Genomic DNA, 12,028 nt, shown 5'->3' with positions numbered 1-12,028 from the left:
ATGGTTGAGGGGAATAGCTGTTCCTGAAGCTGATTGTGTGGGAGTTGAAACTTCTGTACTTCCTACCCGGTGGTAGTGGTGAGCAGGTGGCACCTCTCGGGTGGTGGGGATCTTGAGGCAGCACCTCTTGCAGATAATACTGATAGTGGGGATGTATGTGCCAGTGATGTATTGGGCAATTCCCTTGTGTTTCTGTACCAGACAATGATGTAATCAGAAAGTAGAAGAGGTAATGTGCTCTTTTGGCTGTGGTGTCCATGTGGCTGGGCCAAAGCAGATTGTGATGATATTGAAGTTCTTTACCTTCTGTACTTTGGCTCCATTGATGCAGGCATGGTGTTTATTCTGCCTGATTTCTGAAATGAATGACCAGCTCCTTTGCTGGGTTTACAACTTCCAAAGCAGAGTTGGGGAAAGGACTGGTGTAAGACAAAAGGCTACATGGAGATGGGTTACGACAGATCGAAAGGAGCTCAAGCACTGATGGTTAACAAGACATTTTAAAGAAAACTGCAAAAGAGGCACAAGCATGATAATGGAAAATGACAAAAGAACAGATCACCTGAGTTGGCAAACTGTCCTTTCCAGACAGTTGCAGAAGGTGAGATGTTGGTCTTTACTGTTGGCCTGACTGTCAAAGAGAGGACAGCAGTGGGATTGAGAATTCATGTGGCATAAATTCAGGATCACCCGACAGATAGTGTTGAATCACTCCAAAGTAGAGGAGGCCACATTTTGAATGCATTAGACTAGGTTAGACAATGTACAAGTGAATTATATTGATGCTTCTGTAATGATTGCATTGGTAACTTGATGGTGGAGAGGGGAGAAATGAATAGACAAGTGTTGATTCTCCTTGAGTTGTGTGGGAAGTTACCTTTTTAATGAGGAAATGGTGTGTGGCGAAGGGAAAGCTGACCAGGGAGTTAAAAGTGAAAAATGCAGAAAGGAGACAGGAAGATGTGACTGATGGGATTGGATTTGAGCTGACAAAAAATGAAGCTGGTGGGGTGGAAGCTGAGTGCCAGGAGAGCTCCATCTTTCTAACAGCAAATATGTTGCAACTAGGGAAAATGTGGTTGAGACCGCCACTGTGGCAGACAGTGTGTCACATTTCAGGAATCTTTTCTGTTGCCTGACTGGCAGAGTGCTTTCAGCTAAATTTTCCTGGTTTCAATCATCACCAACACCCTATTCCTTACCTTCCCCCGTACCTCTCTTTATGCTCGTCGCCTCTCTGCATTCAGTCCTACTTACAGGGTCACAATCTTAAACATTGATAATAGGTTTGCTTCCACAGATGCAGCTTGACTTTGAGTTCTTCTGTCACTTTGTCTTTTGATCTAGAACTTGGGATTGGCTTTTTAAAACGGATTTGTGTTGGTGTTAAGATGTGAATCCTGGAGAAGGGTATTGTGAAGTAGTAAGAATAGTCTCACCACGAGCCCACCCCCCAAAAAAAAGTTAACTTGCAGGAAGGCAAATGCAATATTAGGATTCATTTTGAGAGGACTAGAATATGAAAGCAAGGATTTATTGCTGAGGCTTTATAAGGCATTGTTTAGACTGCACTTCAAAGTTCAAAGTAAATTTATTAACAAAGTACACACAGTTGCAAGAAAAGGTTAATGAACCCTTTGTAATTATCTGGTTTTCTGTACTAATTACTCAAAATGTGTTCCGATCTTCATCTCGGTCACAATAATAGACGAGCATAATCTGCCTAAACTAATAACACAAACAATTGTACTTTCATGTCTTTATTGAACACATTATTGAATCATCTGCAGTCCAGGCTGGAAAAAGTAAATGAACCCTTGTATTTAGTAACTGATAGAGCATCCTTTAGCAGCAATAATCTCCACTAAACGTTTCCTATAGCTGCAAAGCAGACTTGCACAATGGTGAGGAGGAATTTTAGACCATTCCTCCAAATAAAACTGTTCCAGTTCATCAGTATTTCTGGGATACCTTGTATGAACAGTCCTCTTCAGGTCACGCCACAGCATCTCAATTGGGTTAAGGTCTGGACCATAAGACATAGGAGCAGAATTAGGCCATTTGGCCCATCGAGTTTGCTCCACCATTCAATCATGGCTGATCCTTTTCTCCCCCTCTCCTCAGCCCCGCTCCCTAGCCTTCTCCTTGAAACCTTTGATGCCATGTCCGATTGAGAATATATCAAACTCTGCCTTAAATACAGCCAATGACCTGGACTCCACAGCTGCCTGTGGTAATAAATTCTATAAATTCACCACCCTCTGCATCTGTTTTAAATGGACACTCCTCTGACCTGAGGCAGTGCCCACTTGTCCTAGACTCCCTCACCATGAGAAACATCCTTTCCACATCTACTCTGTCTAGGCCTTTGAACATCTGAAAGGTTTCAATGAGATTCCCCCTCATCCTTATAAATTCCAGCGAGTATAGACCCAAAGCAATCAAACGTTCCTCCTATGCTAACCCTTTTATTCCTGCAATCAATCTTGTGAACCTCCTCTGGACCCTCTCCATTGCCAGTTTGTCTTTTCTTGGATGAGGAGCCCAAAACTGTTCATAATAGTCAAGGTGAGACCTCACCAGTGCCTTATATATAAAAATTTAATGCTAACATTGCATTTGCCTTCCTCACCGCTGACTCAATCTGCAAGTTGACCTTCAGGGTATTCTGCACAAGGCCTCTCAAGTCCCTTTGCATCTCAGATTTTTGGATTTTCTCCCTGTTTAGAAAATAGTCTGCCCATTTATTTCTACTCCCAAAGTGGACTCTAACTTGGTTATTCCAAAACACAAATATCTTTTTAAGCCATCTGTTGTTGATCAACTCTTGTGTTTCAGATCATTGTCTTGTTGCATTATCCAACTTCCATTAAGCTTCAGGTGAAATTCTGCTGTAAAGTGTCAATGAGTGCAGGCTGTCCAGCCCCTGAGGCAGCCCTAAACCATGATGCTCCTTCCACCATGCTTCAGTTAGGATGAAGATTTGGTGGTGTGCAGTGCCCTTTTCTCTTCAAACATAGTGGTGTGCATTTCTGCCAAAAAGTTCAACTTTGGTTTCACCTGTCCACAACATTGTCCCAGAAGCACTGTGGAACATCCAGGTGGTCAGTGCAAACTTGAGATGAGCAGCAATGTTTTTTGTTGAGAGCAGTGGTTTCGTCCGTGGTGTCCTTTCATAAATACCATTCTTGTTCAGTGTTTTTCCTGTAGTGGACACATGTTAGCAAATTCTAGAGATTCCTGCAGGTCTTTTTGCAGTTACCCTTGTGTTTTTCACTTCTTTCAGCATTCATTGATTGGAACATCGGACTCCAAGTAGCTTTTGTAGAAGGCATTACCCCAGAGGTTCACATACTTTTATTTGAATCTAGACTGTGATTATTTAAATGGTGTGCTTAGTATTGACACGAAGAAGGCCAATTGTTTCTGTGTTATTAGTTTAGGCAGATGGCATTTGTCTATGATTGTGACTTGGATGAAGATCAATTGACATTTTATGACTAATTAATGCAGAAAACCGGGCAACTGAAGATGGTTCAAAAAAATTGTTCTTGCAACTGTATATGCCCCCCTATAGAGCCCTGACACTGATCAACAGAAAAAGACTCTTTCATGTCAAAAAGTGAAAACAGATTTCTACAAAGTGATCTAAATTAATTACAGTACAAATATAAAGCAGAAAATAATTGCCTAAGTATTCCCCCCCCCCTTTAATATGACACACCAAATATTCACTGGTGCAGCCAATTGGTTTTAGAAGTCACATAATTATTTAAATGGAGATCACCTGTGTGCAGTCAAGGTGTTTCAGTTGATTGGAGTAAAAATACACCTGTGTCTGGAAGGTCCCACTGCTGGTGAGTCAGGATCCTGGTAAAAACTACACCATGGAGACAAAAGAACACGCCAAGCAACTCCAAGAATAGGTTATTGAAAAGCACAAATCAGGAGATGAATACAAGAAAATTTTCAACTAACTGAAAATCCCTTGGAGTACAGATAAGTCAATCATCAAGAAATGGCAAGAATATGGCACAGCTGTAAATCTGCCTAGAGTGGGCCGTCCTCAAGGACTGAGTGACTGTGCAAGAAGGGGACTAGTGAGGAAGGCCACCAAGAACCCATGACAACTCTGGAGGAGTTCTAAACATCGGAGAGACTACACATATAACAACTGTTCCTTGGGTGCTTCACCAGTCGCAGCTGTATGGGAGAGGGTCTTTATGAAAGAGAAAGGCACTGTTGAAATAAACTTCACATGAAATCTCAGCTGGAGTTTGCCAGAAGGCATGTCTCTGAAGTCAGCTGGAAGAAGGTGCAATGGTCTTTTGAGTTTTTTGGCCACAAAACTAAACACTGTGCTTGGTGTACCCCAAACACCCCACATCATCAAAAACTCACCATTCCTACTGTGAAGCATGGTGGTGGCTGCATCTTGCTGTGGGGATGCTTCACTGCAGCAGACCCTGGAAGGCTTGTGAAGGTAGAGGGTAAGATGAATGCAGCAACTTAGAAGATTTGTTTTCCAGCAAGACAATGACCCCAAGCATAATGCCAAAGCTACACAGGAGTGGCTTAAAAACAACAAAGCTAATGTACTACAGCAATCTCAACTCAACTGAGAATTTGTGGCTGGAATTGAAAAGGGCTGTTCACTCATGATCCCCATGCAGTCTGACAGAGCTTGAGCAGTTTTGTAAAGAAGAATGGGGAAAAATTACAGCGTTCAGATGTGCAAAGTTGATGCTATCCACACAGACTGAAGTCTATAAATGCTGCCAAATGTCCATCTACTAAATGGGGTGAATACTTGTGCAATCAGTTATTTTGTGTTGTATATTTGTAATTAATTTAGATCACTTTGTAGAGGTGTGTTTTCACTTTGACACAAAAGAGTGTTTTTCTGTTGATCGGTGTCAAAAAAAGCCAAATTTAATCCACTGTGGTTCAATGTTGTTAAAACTTGAAAACTTCCAAGGAGGGTAAATACTTTTTATAGGCTCTGTACATGTATATAATTGTATAATGTATTTAGAAATGAGACAACATTTCTTCAAACCAGGGTGTAAAACACTTAACACATAGCACACAATAACTTATGAAGGTAAGGATAAAATCTAAAGATGAATCATACATAAAGAACAAACTAAAGTGCATAAATTAAATACTGTAAGGTACGGAACAGTTTCACCTGTGACTCTTCAAGTACCATGTGTCAGTGAGTTCAGAAGCCTAATGGCCTGGGGGAAGAAACCGTTTCTCATCCTGACCCTTCTTGTATTTATGCATCGGAGTCTCCTAGCTGATTGTGGAAGGTCAAAGAGGATGCTGGATGGGTGGGATCCTTAATAATACCAAGGGCTCTGCGTGCGTGACACTGCTGATAAATGTCCCCGATGGATAGTGGGGAGACCCCTGTGGTCCTTCCAGTTTTCCCACAGTCCTTTGTAGGGATTTCAGGTCCAATGCTTGACTGTTTCCATACCAGATGGAGATGCAACCTATCAGGGCACTCTCAATGTTGCTCCTGTAAAACACAGTTAAGATGGGGGTGTGGGGAACCTTGCTTGCCTCAATCTTCTTAGGAAGTGGAGGTGCTGCTGAACCGCCTTGTTCAGGGAGGTGATATTGAGGGACCAGGTGAAGTCATCTGTGACGTGAGCTTCCAGGAACTAGGTACACTAAACTCACTCTATGGAGGAGCCATGATTTTCAGGGTTGGATGGTTCATCTGCACCTTCCTTAAGTCCACAGTGGTTTCTTTGGTCTTCTCCATGTTGCTCTCACGTAGGCCTCACCCTGACATGATAGGGTCATTGGGGGTTTTTGAAAGTGCCTCTGTCTTCTGTTGGTCAAAGCTAGCATAGAAGGCATTGAACTCATCTGGGGGCGAAGCCTTGTTCACACCTATGTTGCTTGGTTTCACTTTGTAGGAGGTGATAGCATTCCAGCCCTGCCACAGTTGTCAAGCATCCTTCAGTGGTTCAAGTTTGGTCCAGAATTGCCACTTCACACATGAGATGGCTCCCCAGAGATGGTGCCTGGACCCCCTTGTATTTTACTTGATCACAGATCTCATGGTTCAGGGCTTCTGGATTATTTTGTTGGGACACACTCGTCTATGACTTTTGATACAGTCCATGACGATCATGGTGTATTCTTTCTGATCCTCTGAGTCCCAATCCACCAGTTCAAGGGAATCCTGTGGCCTCTTGCGACCACCTCTTTGTTGTTCTTATCTCAGGAGTCGTGCTCTTTCGCCTCTGTCTGTCTGTAGTCTGGGTATGGGATGGTAGGCATTTCTTATTGTAGAATATCGGTGGTTGAATGTTTTGGGACCCCTGGTGCTGCAGATTATATGCTGATGATAATTGGGTAGGGATTTCTTCAAACAAGCCAGAATGGGCTCTGTGATTTGAAATCCATTGGGCTGGACTGTTTCTTGTTTGGTAATGGCAGCATTCAATATCTTGAGTGCTGAGTAGCATCGGCATTTGGTGATGCTACTAAACAGTGGTCAGATTCATGCTGGAGGACTCTTGGTAAGTAGAATGGTTGGCTGCTAATCATTAGATGTTCCAGGTTGTGGGAACAAGAATGTGACAAAGCAGCCACGTCCAAGCATCACAAAGAGTTTATCATGATCCCCATTTTTTTTTTTGCCTTCCCCGAATCAGCAGTTCAGTCTACCCTGTGTATCAAGAAGCATTCTAGTCTTGCTGATCTCTTTGGACATGCCAGATACAGCTATTTCTCTCTGAAACACAGAGCAGAATAATTCCTCATTTCCCTTCCATGTAGTAATCTTGTCTTGCTCTCTAGCGACTGTATATTTACCAGGAAGATGCTGGGTAGAAGGAATTTATCCCTCTGTCTTAGCCTGGCTTGGAGTCCTCATCAGCTCTCTCTCTTCCAGCCTTGGTGATGTATCTTCATCCACTTAAAGGTACATGCTTGCATGCTTGAGAGTTAAATGCACTGATTCCATCAGAAGACTAGGAAATTGCTCATTTGTTAAGACTGATCAAAATTGCATTGCCTACAGGCTGCAGATTATGGTGAGAATAATTCAAAGGAGGACATTTAGAAGTTTTGTAAGCAGCCCACAACACATCGCTGGCACCATTTTGCCACAAATGTGAGCAGTTTCTGGCCCCTTATTTAAGGAAAGATGTGCTGGGATTGGAGAGGGTCCAGAGGAGGTTCATGAGAATGTTTCCGCGAATGCAAGGGTTAACAGCTGAGTTTTTGTCGCTGGGTTGGTACTCACTGGAGTTTGGAAGAATCGTGGGGGGGGGGGGGGGTGGCGGTGTCGTGGTGGAGGGAATCACGTTGAAATTTTGAAAGGCCAAGGTGGTGTAGGTGTGAAGATAATTCTGATGGTAGGAAGACTAGGACCAAAGGGCACAGGCTCTGAATAGAGGGGCCATCCATTTAGAACAAGGGTGAGGAGGGATTTCTTTAGCTAGAGGGTGGTGAATCTGTAGAGTTCATTGCCACAGATGGCAGTGGAAGGCAAGTTATTGGATATATGTATAGATTAGTAGGTTCTTGATTAGTCAGGGCGTCAAATGTTATGGGGAGAAAGCAGGAGAATGGGGTTGAGAGGGATAATAAATCAGCCATGATGGAATGACAGCAGATTTGATGGACAGAATGGCTTAATTTTTCTCCCCTATCTTATGAACTTGTGAGGGGTAGAGATGAATAGAGTGAATGGGCGAACAGTGGCAAAAGGTGCCAAATGAAAAATGTAGAGTGTGGAAAAATGAGGGATGGAAGAGTGTTTGTGTTCAGGGGGGCATTGGTATTTCAGATGAAAATCATGCAGCAGACAGTTAAACACAGATGAGAGGCCTTAATTACAAGAAGATTTGAGTATAAGAATAAAGATATCTTGCTACAATTGTACTGGGCCGGATTGTTGTGTGGAGATTTGTTGACGGAGGAGGATGAGCTAACATTGAGGAAATGCAATGAACAGTCACCAAGTTGATTCTGGTGTTTCTCATAAGAAAGCAGATTGTGCTTAAACATTTTAGTGTTTAGCAGAATGGAAGGTGATTTTATTAAAACATACACAATTCTTATAAGGCTTAATAAGACCATAGACACAGGAGTGGAATTAGGCCATTTGGCTCATTGAGTCCGCTCAACCATGGCTGATTTGTTACCTCTCTCGACTCCATTCTCCTGCCTTCTCCCCATAACCTTTGACACCTTTACTAAGCAAAAACCTATCAACATTTGTTTTAACTTTCAAGAGGATCACAACCTTGTTGTAGGGTTTGGAAGCTTGTGTGCCTCATTGACCTGGAGAGCTACGCTGGCTGGTATGCTTTGGCTTTTGGTAAGGTCGCCTATGCCAAACAGGTCCAAGGGTAGAGGGCAGACTAAGAGTGGTCCACCGGTCCTCTAGGTTCAGGGTTCGGCTCAGGGTTAACAACTCCGACTGGTAAAACAAAATTGTTACAGAAACAGCAATGAAAAATCCTTCTACATTAGAGCGTGATGATATTCCTGAATCTCCACCTGGGACTTGCATGACTGACAGTAGCGAAAGCCAATCCACTGACACGATGAACACTACTGGAGATGGAGGACCTTCATTGCTGCCCTAAACGTCAGTGGTATAATGGGCAGTAAGTAACTCTGCTTTAAATATACTCAGTGTCTTGGCCTCCAGAGCGTTCCACAGATTCACTACCACCTGGCTTAAGAAATTCCTCGTCATCTCTCTTCTAAATGGATGTGCCTCTATCCTGAAGCTGTGCCTCTGGTCCAAGAGTCCCCCACTATAGGAAACATGCTCTCCATATCTAGGCCTTTCAATATTCTATAGTTTTATAGGTTTGTTCAATAACATAAATGCTGAGTTGATTTCCTGTGGTTACTGAGTCTAGAACCAAGTGCTACAGTCTCAAAATAAGAACATAACATGGTTGCGAAGTTTCCTCATCCAAGGGACAATGAATTTTTTGGAACTCGCTACCCAAGAGGACAGTTGAGATTTTAGCTGTTGAGTACACTGAAGATTCAGTATGAAAATTTTAGACCATAGTTGATCGAGGCATAAGGAGAGAATGTAGGAAAGAGGCAGTGAGTTGTAAGTTCTTACCGAATGCTGGAGCAGGCATAAGAAGCAGAATGTGCTGTTGTTCCTTATTTTTCTTTGTTCTTCTGCTTCTCCATGAGGAAGGTAATTTCTGGGAAAGTTGTAATTAGTTATATTGGCAATGCTGTAGTTCTGGGAGATGGTTGGTTGCAGGTGATGTATGATCTTGGGTGGGAGAGAAATGGGAAATATTTTAATGATGGATAATGTACTTTTCCCAAGGTATGTGTTTTGAAGACTTATTATCTTTCATTTCCTCTACTCCCTGGACAATGAAATTGAAATGTAAAATGAATGTAATTTTGTTTTTAGTTGAGAAAAATCTAAACTGGGAGTACCACATCTAATGAGATTGATATCCACACAACTAAATCTAATTAATTTGATTTTGAGATGAAATCAATTTTCTTCTTGCCAGGTAAAATGACAGGTTATATTTGTATAGTTTTAACATAGTAAAGATCTCCCAGAGTGATTCACGTTACTGTTAGAAGGCAAAATACAATGGTCAGAGTTTTGACTTCAAAGAGCAAACCTGGAGGCCAAGAGGTGTGGTCCCCAGGCAGCTTGGATATGACCACCACTGGTGGGTAAAAAAAAAATTAGAGGTATGTAAGAGGTTGGAACAACACGAGCTGAGCTGAATGATGCAATTTTGCTTTTTTTGAACTTTTGGGTACCATTCCATATGTTGGGTAGTTATGGTGCAGCCTCAATTGTATGCATTTCTTCATGCATTCAAACTTTTTTAGGATTTCTTTCCTAAAATAGCTCTTTGTAATTGCACAGGACAACATAGGCATAGAATGGCTGTCATTTGAAGGTGCATAAGGTGATCAATTTTAGAGTAATCACATTTAAGCTCAAGCTTACTGAACAGTCATGCTTCATTCATGAACAGATAGTTAATCCTAAATCTTGCTTACAGGTGCACAAAACTATGCCAACATAAACGCCATGACCCAAAGGATGATGTTTCTGAGAAACAGTGTCCAGTTACTGTGAATCCTCGTCACCTGAAAAAAGCTTTTAAAGTTATGAATGAACTGAGAAGGTATGAACTGAATTAATCTTCTCCATGGGTAGCTTGTCTCTCGATATCCATTGTGGTGTCAGTTGCTGAACCAAATTGCAAAGACTAAAAAAGCAAATTGCATTTCTATAGTCAAGCAATCTGCTGCCAGGTTTACTGTTTAGTACAGTCTTGCAGTCATGGAAATATCTATTTTTACTTGTTCCTTCCCTTCTTTGTCTTACAGTGGTATCTACTCTGATTCACTGGAGGCCTGGAGCTCAGTGAGGAATTAGGAGAATTAGCTCTTTGTGTACTGCTTAGTAGTGACAACTGTAATATGAGCAGTTGGCTAGTTTATAAGAAATACAAAATCCTAAGTATTTTATTTAATTCAACAGTAATGGTTTTAAACAGATTATTCTTTTGACCCCTTCGTTATTAAAAGACATTTACACATCAAAATTAAACACAGTTTGATTCAAACTTTCTCCTTCCTTTCTTCAGCCTACCACATAATGTTATTATTCTGTTTCCTTCTCCTTTGTGCTCATCTAGATTTCATCTAAAAGCAAATATACATTCACCTTATAGTACCAACTTCTATGATGTAACCATTCCATGGAGATACTGGTTTCTTCGCAATTACTTTTTGGATTTATTTGCAATAATCTAATGCTAATGGTGAAAATCTCTTTCTGTTTGCTACACTATTAAATCGTTCTGTAATCTCAGGATTAGTATTAGCTGGCATCCTCCAATATTTTCCCCTTTGAATGAGCAGATTGGAGCTCTTTTTGCTCGCATTTGATAGGCGTAGCTCCTCAGTTTTGCTGTCATGCTCATGAATTCGATTTATCCATAATAAGTTTTCAGACATCCATCTTGTGGGAGAAAAGATTCTGTTTTATTGCTTACAGAGTAGGTGCACTGAGCAGTAGTTTTTCCCTCTGCAGAATCTGTTACTCATGTCAGTCTTTGGGGTTCTATTTTATATTCTGCACATTATTAAATGAAGGCCAGATTTTTCTCCAGGGAATTCACTTGTGTGTGGGTAAAGGAACTATCTCAATGGGAATGAAGTTCAAAGCAAAGGTTAACTGCACCTTGTGCATGTTTTTGAGTGGGAGAGAAATCAAGAATATCTTGGTGACTCATTGAAATCTATTTTGACAATGATGTGAGATATTTTAAGTGTTCAGACTCCTATTTTTGCCTCAAAACTTCTGGAAAATTGGAATTATAATCTAACAAATGGAAGTGTTTTTTTAAATTCTTGTTTCTAAGTAGAATAGTTAGCAGAATCTCAAAGTTCAGTCAACTGAATGTCATGGAAGTGTGCCAGACAATGTTCCAGATGTTATACAGTAGCATTTTTTCTGGTTATAGCACTGACACTTATGTATTTTGAAATGTGTTTTTTTTTTAAAATATGCCCTGAAATGTAAATTTCCCTAATGTTTGTGAAGTGTTGTGTAAAATATGAGAATGCTGGAAATGCACAGCAGGTCAAGCAGCATCGGAGAAGAGAGCAACAGAACTAGTTTTGAGTGCTTGGCAAAATACAGCTAGATAATACTTACCAAGTCATGTCTTTCTATGTAGAAAATAGGAATAGATGGATATCTGTCCATGCAATTTTGTATATCATTTCTCTTGAAAATTGTCGGAGAAAAATTATTGCCCTGTCCCCTTTTAATATTCTGGAATTGGAAAGGATTTAATACTGTCAGAACAGTTGATGCAGAGTGAAAAGCTCGTCCTGCACACTGTGCAAACAGATGAATTCATTACACAGTTCACTGAGGTTGTACAAGGTAAAACATAAACCGAAAGCAGAATAAAGTGAAAAAGTTGCAGAGAAAGTGCAATGCGGGTAGACAGTAATGTACTATTTCATA

General features: G+C 41.1%; 1 protein-coding gene across 8 annotated transcripts in view; it reads left to right on the top strand.

Moving 5' to 3' along the window:
- The window catches only part of klhl2 (kelch-like family member 2), a 166,394-nt gene that overhangs the window by 27,653 nt on the left and 126,713 nt on the right, over positions 1 to 12,028 (top strand). For 6 of the 8 annotated variants that reach the window (XM_073043088.1, XM_073043089.1, XM_073043086.1 and 3 more), the window contains one exon: positions 10,044 to 10,169. The exons of the other annotated variants lie outside the window; for them this stretch is intronic. In XM_073043088.1, coding sequence (XP_072899189.1) covers positions 10,044 to 10,169 — 126 coding nt within the window. Of the gene's footprint in view, positions 1 to 10,043; positions 10,170 to 12,028 lie in introns of those variants that run through there. 8 annotated transcript variants of the gene reach the window in all.

The sequence above is a fragment of the Hemitrygon akajei genome, chromosome 4 (assembly GCF_048418815.1).
Source record: "Hemitrygon akajei chromosome 4, sHemAka1.3, whole genome shotgun sequence".
Classification (NCBI taxonomy): domain Eukaryota; kingdom Metazoa; phylum Chordata; class Chondrichthyes; order Myliobatiformes; family Dasyatidae; genus Hemitrygon; species Hemitrygon akajei.
Note: the sequence above shows the minus strand (reverse complement) of the source record. Positions and strands in the feature narration are given on the sequence as shown.